The sequence below is a fragment of the Sander vitreus genome, chromosome 21 (assembly GCF_031162955.1).
Source record: "Sander vitreus isolate 19-12246 chromosome 21, sanVit1, whole genome shotgun sequence".
NCBI classification, from domain to species: domain Eukaryota; kingdom Metazoa; phylum Chordata; class Actinopteri; order Perciformes; family Percidae; genus Sander; species Sander vitreus.
In genome coordinates, this window is record NC_135875.1 from 14,741,703 (window position 1) to 14,758,044 (window position 16,342).

A 16,342-nucleotide genomic window follows, 5' to 3' on the forward strand; every position below is an offset into this window, starting at 1 on the left:
AATATCCAGAAATGTAATCTGAGGTCACATAAACAGAAAAGAGGAAACTACACGGGATGACCCGGCTTCCTCTGAATGGAATACTGCAGGGTCAAGGAAGTAATACATTATAAATGTTTATGGATGTGTTGCATCCTGAAGTTTTGATTTGCAGCTTGTGTAAATGTGTCTGGGCTAATCTTCAGATGAAATATCACAACTCTATTTTGATCATAAGTGTTGCTTCATCCTTGCCTCCTACATCAGCCACATTTTATTCAAATTGTACACTGAATCTCCTTTTGCTGGATTCACATATTGGGGGGGGGGGGCATTCAAATGGAAGAAAATAAGCTTCAATGTTGACTGTGCAGCAGCTGTATGTGTGTGCCAAAAAAAAGGAACCTGCACGATGAGAAGTGAGTAAAGTCAGATGAATGAGAGGAGAGAGCTGGGTCCTTTTTAAATACAAAGATGCTGTGACGTCAGCGTGTTGAAGTATGTTTCTGTAGCTCAGCCGGTTTAAAGCTGTCAGAGAGCGCACTCCCACTGCTTCTCACTCGTGCGTGGTGACCATGGAGACGTCCAGGAGTTTTACAGGAGGGTGTCATTTTCGAACTCAGCGCGCAGCGAAGAATGCCTTTTCAACGAATGACCTGAAGAGATGGGACGCAGATGGACTGTGTTAACATGCTCCGCGATGAAGTGATGGAAGTGTTGACTGCCAACTGACAAGACACGGAAGTTGTCTTATTTTGATGTCTGCTTTGGAGACAGTGGACAGTTGAGCCACTTAAGCGACTTAAACAATCAGAAAGGACGGAACGCAAAATCAATTAGAAAACCATGCACTGTTCATATCCATGGAGAGATGGCATGCGTGCTCCTCTTCAGTCGACTTCTTCCCTTCTCGCACCGGCTCACAAGAACATCCATTTGCTTATTATCCCTTCTCCTTTCTTATTTGTGCTACTGTGCATTATTCCCTGCCGACACCATCATGCAAAAGGCAGGTGATCCGATCTCCAGCTGTCAGCGCGTCCTGGCCGATGGAGCCAAAAGGCGCATTCAGAAATCCTGCGTTTTGCCGTTGGATGCGAGACCGAGCAGCGTTGGGGCATCTCGGCTGAAAACCGACCAAAGACCACCATCGACTCTCCACATCGACACTCCCAGTCCTCCCATGACTAACTTAAAGTTTGGCAATAAAAAGTTACCGAACGCCATCATAGTTGGTGTGAAAAAAGGAGGCACCAGAGCTGTTCTAGAGTTCATAAGGATTCACCCGGACGTGCGAGCGGCTGGCACCGAGACACACTTCTTCGACAGGAACTACGATAGAGGCCTGGAGTGGTACAGGTAAGAGCATGTCTCGCATGCACAGGTGCATGTACACCTGTACCAATGGTCGTGTAATCTTAAAATATATAACTTGCAAATGGCAACACGATTACAATTTTATTTGTGCCAAGAAATCAGAAATGGTGATCAATTGCAAACGTTTCTCTGCTTGGAACTTTATAACTGAATTACACCAGTGACTGTTTTGCAGTTCAGTAAGAGGGATGAGTAATCATCAGCCTTAATTAGTAAAAGTGTAGCCTTTTAATTTGTCTGAGGCCCTCAAAGACTCCTGGGAGCCTCTGGACATTTAAGGTGGTCATTTGTGCTTGTATCCTAAAATGAATGTTTCTGGTTAGGCCTGTTCCCTAACTGAATAATGATAATATAAAATAATGTCAAATGATGATTATATGATTATGATGATGATGATGATGATGATGATGATGATGATGATGATGATGATGACGAAATTTGGGCAATACAGATTTCTAATTCAATTCCAAATTTCCCAATTGGAATTTAAAGTGAGTCTTATTTTAGGTTTTCATAGTGTGGCTTTTTCTTCTTTAAAATAAAATAAGGCTTTATAAGCCCATCTACTCTTGAGGGTGTTCCCTGACAAAAAAATTCAAATAATTCAAAGAAAGGCAAACACTAAAACAAATGGTGGCCTCTGTCTCCTGCCAGTTATTGTTGTACAAGTGCCTCTGAAAATGAAAAGCACTTTTCACATGAAACAGCTGCTTAGTGTCAAAAATGCATTTCTCCCCCTCCCTCGCCCTTGGTACGTTGTGTTTTGAGGTGGGTAAACATGTTGGATGTGTTTTCTGCAGTCTCTCGACTCATTTTACATTCTTATTGCAGGAAACTTTGGAGGCCTGAGCTCTGAAAAATGTCTCTCTTGTTTTGTACTGTAGAGCAAATAATCAGATTTCTCATAAAATCCAACCTCTCGAGGCAAACAGTGTAAACTGCAGTGTGTGGGCCTGCTGTTGCTGGCAGGCCTCTGAGTGTCTTGTTTGTATGTGGCAATTATACTAATCTCAAAATGAACGTTGAAGTACAGGATTTATTTATAAAATGCTACACAAAGCATATTCAACTACAGTTATATATATAATATACAGTATTATATATATTCACACACACACACACACACACACACACACACACACACACACACACACACACACTAGGCTATATCCCATATGAAACATCAACATCTTTAAACTTCTTAATTACAGATTTAGACCAGAAATGTTCCAGTTTAGTCATGATATATAATGCACACATGCAGACAACCAATCATGCACAAACACACACATGTTAATGAGTGGCTGTCATGCAGCCTGCAGAAGGGATGTATATCAGTATAGAATAATGATAAACTGAAAGTATCTCGGCTAATTGGCAGTCTTCCGGACTGTTTATCTCATGGATGTGTCTTGAAGATGTGAACCCTCGCCTATTACCGTAGATTGATTGTCAGCTGTCAAAGCTGGCAAGAAAAGGTCAAATGCCAACTCACTGACTTTTGAGGATTGCTTTCAAAACAAACAGTTGCTTCTCAGGAAACTCCCTTGCCACACTGTTAGTACTACTAGTCTCATTCTCGTTATGCAAATGAGCCCTTAAAAGTAAAAAAGAAATAAATTATTTATTTGGAGCCTAACAGTGTGCAGACCTCCTTTGTCCCCTGAAGTTAAGTGTTCTTGTCTTGCACCGCAGTGTTTTTGCCTGGATGTGTGCACACTTGGTCCCTCTTCTCTAAGAAATGCTATAACCGGTCAGAGCAGTGCTAAAGGCGACACTGGGTACTTCCACTCCAGTGGAGAACAAATTCAGTTATTTCACAGGTTGTTTATGTAGATTTAAACCTTTCGAAAAATGTAAGCACCGCAAACTCAATCAATCAACTTTATAGTGTCATTTAGCTATAGTGTTACCAGCAGACGTGACATGATGCATCGCTTGCTTCTTGCTTGTATTTGACAGTCAAGTAGCCATCAAATGGATCATCCAAATTCACAAGTTAAAGCCACTGTGTGTAGGATCATAACATTGGACAGTGTTGGGCACGAATGCGCCTAAAGAGCGTTCATTGAACGTGATCATGTTTTTGGTGAACGTTGAACTGAACGTATCTGTTTGCAACTAATGAACATGAACGTGAGTGTTGTTAACACACTAATTAAAATAACTAAATTAGGTTTAATAATTAAATTAAGCCAGTCAGTAAATTGAGTACAAAATCCAAACATTCGCTTGTTTAATGTTCTGAAATTTGACAACAAGCATTATAGCAAATTGACTATTTTTTAGGTTTTGGAGTGCTGGTTGGATAAAACAAAGGCATTTTATGACATCACCTTGGGACCTAAGTGTTATGGACATAGGTAAACCGTTTTCTGATATTATGATAAATTAGTTAATCAATTGTGAAAATAATTGTTAATCTCAGCTCTATATGAACTCTGTCCTTGGTTTCCAATCAAACTTCAAACTTTTACCCTGTGAGGCATACCTTTTCTTATCATTTCTTTCAAAGACAACAATGGCCTAGTTTGAAGACCCAGAAGTAACTTAACAGAGTCACTCTGCTGTATGTGTTCTGTTTGCATGATTTATTATTCTTGAACCATGCTGGGCTGATGCACAGGAGAGCTGTCGGCGAGACAAGTCTCCTGTGACAACAGACTACTGTGACTTTGCGTCCTATTATCATTTACATGGAGAATCTGGGTTCATGTCCAAACTGGAGCTTCTCAGTTCGCGTGGTTTTGTACCTCACTTGTGTTATCCTGCCCTAAATAGACATCTAATACAAACTTTTTGCCTTTAGACAGAGTGAATGTGAGGACGTTGTGTCCTCTGTCTGAATCTGTTAGCCTTTGTTGTGATGTGAGCAATTCAAAACAGCAAGAAAATGTAAAAAAAAAATGCGCTTACAGTAATGTGAATGTAAATGAGAAACTTTTCTCTTACTGGAATTTTTACTTTGTGTTTTCATCCTTTATTCAGAGGTTTAATGCCAAGGACTCTTGAAAGCCAAATCACAATGGAGAAGACACCAAGCTACTTTGTGACAAAAGAGACGCCACGCCGGATCTCTGCCATGTCCCGAGATACCAAGCTCATTGTGGTAGTGCGTGACCCCGTCACTCGTGCAATATCAGATTACACTCAGACTTTAACCAAAACTCCCGACCTGCCAAGCTTCCAGGATCTGGCCTTCAGAAACCACAGCCTGGGCATTGTGGACATGTCCTGGAACGCCATTCGGATCGGCCTGTATGCTCTGCACCTCGAGAACTGGCTCCGCTACTTTCCTTTGGCTCAGATTCACTTTGTGAGCGGAGAGCGCCTTATCACAGACCCGGCAGAGGAGTTGGCTCGGATGCAAGACTTCCTTGGGTTAAAGCGCATTGTCACAGACAAACACTTCTATTTCAACCGCACCAAGGGCTTCCCTTGCCTTAAGAAGCCGGAGAGAAGCGGCTCGCCTCGCTGCCTGGGCAAGTCCAAGGGCAGAACTCATGTGCAGATAGACAGAGATGCTATTGAGCAACTGCGAGACTTCTATAGACCTTACAATGTCAAGTTTTATGAAATGGTGGGTCATGATTTCAAGTGGGAGTAGAGGTTTGAGAGATATTTTTGAATGGTACAAGAAAGATTTATGTATTCCACAAATTCAAAAATGGTTTGCCTGCATTAACGTGACATGGCTATCAACAGTCTCCAGGCAAATTTTGAGTGAAACGGCAAAAGCGGTATTAGTGACAATAATGAGCAGAGCAAAATCTAAGATGACATTGCTTTTGCACTTGTAATGATCTGTTACCAGCCGGCCTCAACGTCCTGTTTGTTGCCAGATATAGTAGGCATTTCAGCTTCAGGATCATGATTTCTGTTACTGTTACTTTGTATTTTCGCTGATAGATTGCCCCTTTGCTGACTAGTTTATATAAAAAAGGGAAAAATCCAGGGAATGGGATTAATTCCTCTAAAAACCTGCTTCACTAATCAAGGCAGGGCTTGAAAGCAAGACCTTGGAAAATGTCAGTGAAGTCTTCAGGGAGAGCAGAATTAAGCTGCAGCACTGTGGTGGTAAATCTGAAATGTAAAGCCATAACGCAAGTATGACCCACCTAATAGCACTTACTGTTGGTCTCATCAGTTCCTATACAGGGTGGAAGATTTTCTGTCTCACTCTTTCCAGCATGAATCGGGTAAGTTAGTTTATGCGGTAACATGCAGCCCCTCACTTTGTTCTCTGTGCTTCATTTGCAAAATCCATGTTTATATTTTTATTACAAAAGTATTTAATCACTGCCTTAGCCACAATGCTTGTCCATGAACTTCATTAAATGAAACAGAAGCACAAATACATTTGTGACATCTTTTTTAATTCTGTCTCAGCTGAAACCTTGACCTTGATGGTGAATCCCTTTTTCAATCGCTGAATGTGAACCTCTTAGAAAATGGTTGATTCTGTATTATACCTCCCTTTTCATATCTAGTCAGAAAAATTGAGGTTTTCAACAGATTAGACCACTTGTAGTTCTGACACCTGTCACCCGTGTTGCTACTGAAAAACATCTCCTTTGAGGTTTATTGCATTCTGTAAGGTTTGTTGTGTGCCTCGGTGGTGGATGAGTGGGCGTAGGTGTAAGGAATTTCAATCACTTTTCAAAGACAAAGCAGGGAACACCTAGTTGTGGCAGGTTTTCAAATAGATTCTAGGACTGCAAGTCACATGATTGTGGTGAAAAGTTTGGATTTGGCTACATGGTGTGAATAATAAAGCTAGACTGTCTGAGCTTGAGCCAGACTGATACGATACTGTAAAAACGAAGGGGAAACATGAATAGGGATATAGGAGAATATCGTATGATTAGGCACTCAAATTACATATCGTACATCATGATGTTATTGGTAACACAACAGTTATGCTTAAAATAAAGTGTAATTATTTATGGGAATGTCACAAGTGGGAATACTTGTGTTTAAGAGGAACTTAATTAATTACATTGTATTTAATTTTTGAATAAGTGAGTACCTATTTAATGATTACGGGTTATAGTAACATTATTACTGGGTAATAAGGCAGAAAAAATGGGGTACTGTAGTTTTGTAATTTTGGGAGCTATACATGCTTTCACTCAATTGAGGTTTATTGGACACAGTATAGAGAATATTCTAGCGATCTATACATAAATACATGTGTTTTGATTAGGAATACGAGCCGACGTAATGACCAATATTTTTTGGTGACGGTACGCTATAATCAGGACATTGGAAATTTGTGAGAAAGCTTTCTTATTACAGTGTTAGTCCGGAGTATGTGAGCTGTAAAATAACGCGGCCCTGTCACTGTAATAACTGGGTAGTCACAGAGTATGAGGTCTGTAAAATAAAGTAGCCCCGTTTCACCACTCTTTCATTGTAATTACAGTGTAGTTACAGCAGGGGTGGACAATTATTTTCCATGGGGGGCCACATGAGAAATGTAATGAATTAAGCATGCTATGGCCCTGATTGTTTTATTGCAGTGTGAGTGCAGACCAGCAGGGGGGGTTGGGAGAGAGGACAATCGTGCTTGAGCGCGGTTCAAGGCAGCTGGGCCAAGTGTGAGTATGCCCTTAGTATTTCTGTGAAATCTGGCTGTGATGTACTTTTTAGCCACAAGATGTATGGTTGGATCGTGATTACCTGTGGACATTCAAAGGCCGGATCTCTAACAATGGTATAGTCAGAAGTGTATCAGTGTTGTAATGTAACAAAGTACAAATACTAAATATAATAATTTTCACGTATCTGTACTTTACTTCGTTATTTATTTTTACGGAAACTTTTTCTTTTTCTCCGCTACATTTCCTGAATAAAATGTATACTCTACTACATTTATCCAAAGCATCTTAGTTACTCATTACTACAAAATGAAATCAGAAGACATTTGTTACAATGGAAAAAAGAAGGTTTGACGAATCATTGCTCCTAGACGTGATGCCTGTTTGTTGCCAAGCACATAGGGCAAAACTAAAGAAGAAGAGGAGGAAGCATAATAACTGATAGTGTCATGGAAGCCATAATAAAAAAAAAGTACTTTTACTTTTACTTCTAATACTTACGTACATATGATATCAGAAAATTACTTTTGATACTTAAATACATACAATAAACATCAGATACTTTAAGACTTTTACTCAAGTTATATTCTAAAAAGTGACTTTAACTTCTACCAAAGTTATTTTCTGGAAAGATACTTGTACTTTTACTAAAGTATTGCTTTGAAGTACTTTCTAAAAGACTGAAGTGTACTGTAGATTGTAATTACAGTATTTCTAAGTGCTCATCATGGCCTTGTGGGCCACATGGAACTTTTCAGTGGGCCGGATCCGGCCGTAATTTGCCCAGTTTAGAGCAGGGCTGTGGGCTGTAAAATAAAACGCTCCTGCTGTAATGGGCTCCCTGTATCCTATACTTATTCAATATGGACCGGGTAATTAAAAGTACAGTGTAATTTAGTTCCAGGTCACCTCTAAATGCAAATGCTTTACCTTCCCTGTACTTCTTCCCTTTTACACATACCCGTAAGTATTTCTTTGGACCCCCTGTATGAGCTCATTACACGCAACCCTAAGGAATGATTATATCAATATCATAAAAGTTAGATCCTACACAAGAGTAAGCAGACATATTGACAGTGCATATATAGACTGCAAGGCTTCACTGAAGTACAGAAATACAGAACAGCAGAGAGTTACACTGCATTTCAATGTGTACCTTTCAATATCAAGAAACAGATGTTGGAACATTGAACTCTGAGAATCTGTTTCCTTAACTAATAACGCTCATTAATAATGATTTCACTCCCAGTGAAATGTAGGACATGTCGGTCCTCTCTGTTCTCTACATAACTCAGAAGTCTAGTACTTTTATCTGTTTGTATACTACTTCATCTGAAGCCCCATTGAAATCCACATGTAACAGAGTATCCTTTGAAGATTTCTTGGTGTTTGACATAGAAATACAGAAAGCGGAGCTCAGGAAGCTTAAAACCTGCTCTTGTTTTCACTCCGCTATATGTTCAGACTCTCTCTCTCTCTCCTCATTCTTTGCATCTATTGCAAAATACTCACATTGTTAAGAGAAAAAACATGAAACATGCTCCACTCTCTGTGACCCTCTCTCAGCCCAGACGTCTGCATTTCCTCTCTTTCTCTTCTCACAGCCTCTCTTTCACCCTCCGTCTCTCTCCCTGTCCTAACATTCATTAAACTCATACAACCTCCAGGTGGGGGCGTATATAGGCAGTGTGGCTGCACCACCTCTGATGCCCTTCTTGTCATCATGCTCGCCAGCAGCTCATTTACTGGGGCTTTTTGAGCGCACACAGGTGAGGGTCTGTCCAGTCGTCACTGAGAGCTGCAACTCCCTGTATAGTACACATGGGTCCTAATTAGGCCTGAGGGCTGGAGAGGAGCGATCCCCTACAACAAGCACCAGCCAGAGCCTGATTAGACTGCTAGTGAACGGCTCTCCAGAGATTGCGTGCAGGTCAAAACTCTCTCTCTCTCTCTCTCTCTCTCTCTCTCTCTCTCCCCCCCTCTCTCTCTCTCTCTCTCTCTCTCTCTCTCTCTCTCTCTATCTCTCACTCTCTGTCTCTCTCTTACTCTCTCTCTTCTCTCTCTCTCTCTCTCTCTTTCTCTCTCTCTCTCTCCCTTTCTCTATCTCTATCTCTCTCTCTCTGTCTCTCTCTCTCACCCATAACACTCAGCTTTCTTTTCAAATATGAATTCCCTCAGGACGCAGCCCATGCAAATCATGAAATCCTTTGCATTTCGCAGCACTATGACGTGACCTATTTGCACTCCAGTTAATGAGGTGCTTGTTGAGCTTAATGAGTATTTGTTAAAGCGGATGTGTGAATATTGTGTTGATTCATACTTTTTTCCTGTTATTATGAAACATTACTATTATACATTAACCATTTCCCTGTAGGGTATGTTGAATATGTTGAATATTCGGATGTCTTTTTATATAGTACAATTCACATCATTTCATCCCAATGGAGCAGCCTGGTCATTATGTAATGCTCACAATACCTGAAAGAGCTGAAGGGATCAGTTGTGTACTGTTGATGAGCACTAGTTATATGGCTGGTTATATGGAGACTAATAATAAGACTTCAAGAACAAGAGCAATCCCATATAGTTCCATTTTATCTTTCACAATCCTTAGAGAGTTTTAGAAAGAGGCTTGGAGCTTTCTTGATAATATTTTTTAAACATTGAGATCTGATATTGATTAATCCAACAAAGCAGCAATATTGTTTTTTTACTGGAGGGGGTGGGGATCAAAACAGAAAAAGTCTACTTTTCTCTAAAGCACCAAAAAATAAGTAAAATCAGGCTAAAGACAGACTTTAAGTGTATAAATGTCACAGTGATGTTCCTCATGCACATAATGATGCTCATCTACAGAATCCCTGTTGGTAAATGTAGCGTCAAACATTCACTCTTATGGATATTTAATAAGCTCAAATGTGAGATAGCAAAGGAGTGGCAAAGGATTATTTCAAAAGGACTCCTTCCCTGAAACCCTGATATAGTCATTTTTACTTGATTGTTAACAATGCATTAACACTTTTTAATGCATGCCTACAGGAAAATGCATTTTACACGCACGCTCTATTTAAGCTGCACCAAATTAAAATAGTACACATTTGCACCACATTCCTATTCCTTTTTGATGTTCACATGAGATAGAATGAGGTTCCCTGGTATGTGAGCGAGACAGCAGCTGACACTGCAGAGGCAGAGATTCAGCAGTGTACCTCGTTAAGTCCTAATGCTTCAGAATAGTTTAACTTCTGTAGCCGACAGGATGTCCCAGTGGTCGGAATCACCAGTGGCTTAAGAGCCAAATTAAAATGAAGTGCTGACAACGGTGGAACAGTCTCAAGTATGTAATGATACATGTTCTACAACTATTTGCAGACCAATGTTGGAACTGCAGTCTATAGGGATGGCACTTAATAAGCATGTGCATGTACTGTGCTCTATTATATTTATGGAGGAAAGGGAAGTGAAGTGTAATGAAAATAAAGTTTCAAGTGAAATGTAATTCTTAATGTAGGCCATGCTACTATGTAATATTTTGACAAAACGATGTAATTGGCCAATCTAAAAGCAGCAAATAGTTTTTTTCAATTGCATTCAGACCTTTGCATCTATGTTACAAATCAAAAGCCGCCCTGCCCAGACATATTTAACTCGTCTTCCAGCAGAGAGGGAGAGGATGATGACAAAGATGTGAGATTTTGTTGGGCGCGTGCCCTTTCAAGATTTAGATCTGTGAAATTCTGCAAAGTCCTCCAAATTTGAAACAGTCGTTCAGTGCCATCTCCTTGTTGTTGCATCCGTTTGTCAGACAGGCGGGAGTCTGTTTTCTGTGGAGCAGCTAAAGTGAGGTAGAAATCTGATTAGATTGGAGTAGGAGTCAGACCTCAGCGTCTCTCTCACCAGGAGATATGTTCTAATTAGAGTGCGTGCCTCATGTCTCACTGAGGAGAATAACAAGCCTCATCCCAAGGCTGAACCTCACATCCACAGCAAACCAAAACACATCTGATGTATCAGCAATCCCTGGACTCCACACCACACCTGAGTCGACATGCGGGGCATTAGGATTTTGTTGGGGGTTTACATCACTTGGCAGCTCTCTCTAAGCAGGAGGCCTTGCAAAGTGGGAGCAACAATGAGGTAGAGATGCTCTGCCTCCTGTTTTTAATACCAAAATATATCTTTCAGGTGATGAACACACCTTAAAACCCCCAATCATTAGCAAACTAATGGAAAGCAGCCATTTCTATGCTGCATTTATACCAAGAAGGGTGTGTTTTTTTCCACATATGGAGCTAAAAGTAGGAACAAACTGAACCTGGCTGAAATTCTGGGGGCTGTGATTATGGGATGATCATGCATAAGCCTGCTCCAATGTGTGAAGCAATTTGAAATTACATGTCAGTCTTGGTTTGTTGTGCATATGCCTTGACACATATTTTAAATACATAACTAGGCTAAGACAAAATGTCCAATTGGCAGACAAATTAGATTTGAAAGGGACATTTTGTTTGAATTGCTACTCAAATTTGGTGAGAAAGACTACATGTAAAACAATTTCTAAACAGTAAAATACTTTGTAGGGTTGAATTATAAGCCTTATTGATATTATATTTACAATAACAAATTAAGCTGATATGGAAGACTTGATTATTCCTGCACACCAATATATTAAATACATAGCATATATTATTAATGAAACATTTAATATTGATAGGTCTACATTTATTATCTTGATTGACTGGCAATCTTTAATCATAATCAACGCTGATGAAAATTCAAGAGTAATTCAAATATTGAGCTTCATTGACTAATGAAATGCCTATTAGTCAATCTAAGTTATACATTTAAGATCATCTTTAGTACTTGTAGAAAAATTATCCTGCATGCTTTCCTTTATGGAAATTGTATTCTATTAGACAAGAAATTGTTTTGAAATTTGTTGTGCCTGTAAACATCAATGCACACACACACACACACACACACACACACACACACACACAGTGGAGGATGGTCCAACCTCCCCGGGCGGCTTGTCTCAGATTGGATGTCAGATGCTGGAGACAGCTGCACTCATCACAGCTTTTATGAATACATTACCTTTTATGTTCTTCCAAACACTGATTTATCATCCTCAGATAATCAAACAGGACATATATTCACTCACCAGTTCTCTGGAAAATTGGAACTTTCAGAGACTGTGTAAGACAAATATCTGCAGCCAAAATAACTGCAAATCTTTTAGCCGGGTGGTAAATCAAACCTCATCTTTGACAGTGTGTGTGCAGATGTTGGTGCCTGCGGGGTTTTTTTGTAAAGTTTTTTTTAAAGCAGAGATGACTTATGAAATATGAAAGTGTGTTATTTGCCTCCATGAAACTCCACAACATCAAAGCTTCCCCTCACCCCTCTCCCACAAGAACCCAAGAATCCTCATGTTTTTCTTTTTACCCGTGCAGCCTTGCCTGTCTTCTATCTCAGCATTGCTCAAAAGGCAAAATAATCTAATGATACAAGATTCAAGATGGAGAGACTGCTGCCAACAACATGGGGAGAAAAAACAAAAACATTTTGGGTGATGATTGACATCCCTGCATCGTTTTATTATTCCTGTGATGTTCGTCCAGACACACTGATGCCAGATATTGTGGCCTCATACTTTGGCTGATGCAGCAATCTGGTGATATGCGTCTCTCTGCCTGCCAACCACCTGGCTGTATGTCCAACTTTTGACACTTCACACCTTGCTCTCAAGCATCCTGATGAGTCCGCACCCGGAATTCCAGCTACCCACTCCTGTGCATTATGTAGGAGAAATGAATGTGCAGTAAGTGGTAGGAATATGACTGATGGATCTCAAGCCTTTTACAGGTTAAGGTTTTAAGTATATCCTCTGCCATCTTAGGCAGAAACAGCACTTAGTTGCCTAAAATGTCAGTGAATTAATTAATCAAAGCACTAAAGTTAAAAAATATTTTACATTTAAAGGTGCAAGTTGGTATCCTTGGTGGTGGTATCCTGTATGATGGTTCTTTTGTGACCACACATGCCTCCTGAAAGATACTACACAGACTAATCCCCACGCACACTCTAGTCCACACACAACAGCACAGTCTCATTGGGTGTTAAAGTTGTTTTCAATGCACCAGTTACCGTTTGGGGTTATGTAATTCAGCCGTGGATGTCCCACATGACACGTCATGTATATTGCATGCCTAAAAAGCAGCTCTCTCTCTCCGACTGCACTCAAGGCTTGCTAGATATTTCATCTCCAATTAAAAAGGAACTAAAGCACTGCATCACTGGACTCAAGAGGAGAGAAATAATTGACATGCTTGCTCATGAAACAAGTGAATAATTCAATTTGTTTTTAATTCGGTGGAGAATAAAAAAAAGTCTCACATCGAGAATACGTTTAGTTATGTGTAGGCCTAGGTTGTTGCTTGGTGTGATGCAAAAAAATCTCTATAGGCTACTGTAGATGAAATATTAAGATAAATGTGGTCATTTGGTAAAAGTCTTTTTCAGAATACTTTTCTCTGACTCTGGAAGTGGCCAACAAGAGGAAAATGAAAAATAATGAAAGAAATCCCGACGGAAGCTATTTATGCTATTTATTTGTGTTTTATTTCAATTTCTCTGGTGCTAGGTGTTGGTTGCTGGACGTATAAAAGATATAAGTGGACAGGGAGGCTCATAACCTCTAAGGTACAGTAACAAGAAATAGTAGCAGCGATCAACTGAACCAGAACTGCTGAGGAAGACAAAAGAAAACTGATTTTCAAAGGCTCAAATTACTTGCTGCTTTCTGAAACATCCACACTACAGTTGCCTTTAGATTAATAGTTCTAGATTAGTAGGAGTTTACAATCCCCCGTCAATAAAACAGATGACATTATCTTGGAATATCACTGCTTGCAATGCAGTGTTGTCAAAGAAAAAGTGTGAATTGGCAGTAATTTAAAGCTAGTTAACTAGCTAACAGCAGCCACTTTGGCCTCCAAGTAGCAAATCCAGTATGGAATAATGTCAAATGCTAGATTGTAGCATAACAGTAGTCCAAGAAGAGAAGGGTTACAAAGTCTACAAACATACTTGGCAATGTCTGTTGTACAGCAAAACCGCAATATCCATCAAAAGTTAGCTTACATTAGCTATCATTAGCCGCTATAAGCTAGTGGTCATACCAGATCAAGTAGGCTAAGCTTTAGCAGCAAAACTCCTGCATTGGTTTTAACACTTTTGAATTATTCATTTGTTAGAGAATGAATGTGCTATTTCTTCACTCAAAAGTTATATAGTCTTGCTTTAAGATATTGTCATTTAAAGGTGCTCTAAGCGATGTTGGGTGATGGCACTTCTTGTTGATGTTCAAAGTATTTTCAAACAAAACGAGGCTAGCTCGCCCCTCCCTCCTCCTCATCCCGTCCCCTCTCCCTCCCTTCCGTGCTTCTGCGCACTAACCCCCCCCAATCCCCACCCCCCAATCCTTTTCGTCAGTTATTGGCTGGAACACCGTTTGTTATGTTCCATGGTGCAGGTTGGCGCAGTTTGTTTTTGTTGTGTTTTTTACAGTGTGTTCAGGGGACAGGCAGCTCACGGGTAGTGAGGAGATGTTTGCTGTATGTGACAAAAAATGTAGCCTAAAAAATGCGTGACATCGCTTAGAGCACCTTTAAACAATGTAATTTCAAGAAAGTTAATGAATGAAACTGGGTGACAGCATCTCAAGATATTCGATTATTTTGCACTTGTCCTAAGAATATGGATCGAGTACCTCCAGGGACTTGGAAATTGAAATAGAAAATCTAAGATTTAATAAATTACTTAAAAGGCTTTTTTTTACTTAAAGTTTTCCACTTGTCTGTTAGTCTCACACCTTTTTTCTTGTGTATTCTGTCAGACATTTTAATGTCCCAGATTCCTTTGGGTTTTCAATAAAATACCACCACATTAAAATATCAGAGGCTACAATGTCATAAACACCCGTTAATGTAATGCAATATTTATAATTATTTATTTAATTGAATAGGGCTGCAGCATATAAACCATCAGTTTGTTTAAATTGTATCATATATAGTAATTCAACTCGATGGTAAACGTTTTTGGCTGTACAGTAGGTTGGTGTGCTTTTATTGCATCAAAGTATGCAAGATATACATGTAGCATTATATTTTTTTAGTGTTATATTAGTGGTGTTTATGACATGGTAGCCACCTTCTGTATGTTGCCTTTTCCCCTGTTGTCATTGCATCAATCCATCCAAACAGCAAGCAGTGGAAAAAGTGAGAGCTGATCACAAAGGTCCTGCTTTTCGTCTCCTTTTAGACCAATCTAGCCAGGGACAGAGTGTTTCAAAATGGAGACTTTGCAGCAGGGTTGAATTTGGCCACAGGAGATACCAACAAAGGATTGACCAATATGGTTAGATTGCTTCTTCACAATGCATCAAGCACACTAATGTAGCAAAAGCAAAACATGTTAAACAATTCAGCATGTTAGAGGCATTATCATTCAGGAGTCAAAAAGGGTAATGTCACATTTTGCATGTTAAATTTAGATAAAAGTTGCTGAATTCTCCACTGTGGTCTTGCTAATGATGTTCTCTTGGAACTGGTACAATTGGCAAATGATTATTGATTTCAGCACTCGAGGAGGCTGGCTCCTTTACAGAATGATCTTGCGCCGGGTTGCAGTCTGTGAGTTTTTTAATTACATTCAAACATGCATATTAATTCAACAGCCTCACGCTTTTCTGTAGAATACGAGACAAAATGTTCCATTTCTGATAAGCTATGTGATGCAGAGCCTTCCTGCTGGATGTGAAGGGGAGCATGTTGCAGCTCCATCGTACCACAGGCCTTTTATTTTTTTTAATTTTTTTTTAATTTCATCACTTCTCAGACTGCACAAGAGGTGAGAAGTGAAGAGAAGAAAGGGGTGAAAATGTAATTCCCAAAACTGATGACTGTTATACAAAATTACAAGAACAGAAAGACAAAGAGGCAGCATTAACTCTTAATATGCCCAGCCTTGGGCCAAACTAATAAAAGCACAATTGAATCAGCTCCAAATAAATGATTGTGCTGCAGTTTAATAGCATATCATCTCCCTCACTGACAGCAATGGATTTGACGGTACTATAAATCTTAGTTATCCCAGAAGTCGAAATTGAAGGGCATTTCTCGGGGACAAATTCACGTTGTTGCTTTATTTCCCTCACTCATTTTGTATGTCGCCTGAGGTTTTTTTGGTAAACACTGAGCTCCACCCAGTGGAGACAATGAGAATTGTAAAAAGAAAATAGCTGTACAAAACGTGTAAATGTAAAACAAAACATCCAAAGCTACATGATGTCAAAATGTTACTTAATGACATGATTTTATTTT

General features: G+C 39.7%; 1 protein-coding gene across 1 annotated transcript; it reads left to right on the forward strand.

The window, feature by feature from the left end:
* The first annotated feature begins 527 nt into the window (after positions 1–527).
* On the forward strand, positions 528–5,659 carry LOC144536298 (heparan sulfate glucosamine 3-O-sulfotransferase 2-like). Its single transcript, XM_078279360.1, has 2 exons — positions 528–1,338; positions 4,345–5,659. The coding sequence occupies exons 1-2, from the start codon at positions 851–853 to the stop codon at positions 4,961–4,963; spliced, it is 1,107 nt and encodes a 368-aa protein (XP_078135486.1). The 5' UTR covers positions 528–850; the 3' UTR covers positions 4,964–5,659.
* The last annotated feature ends 10,683 nt before the right edge of the window (positions 5,660–16,342 follow it).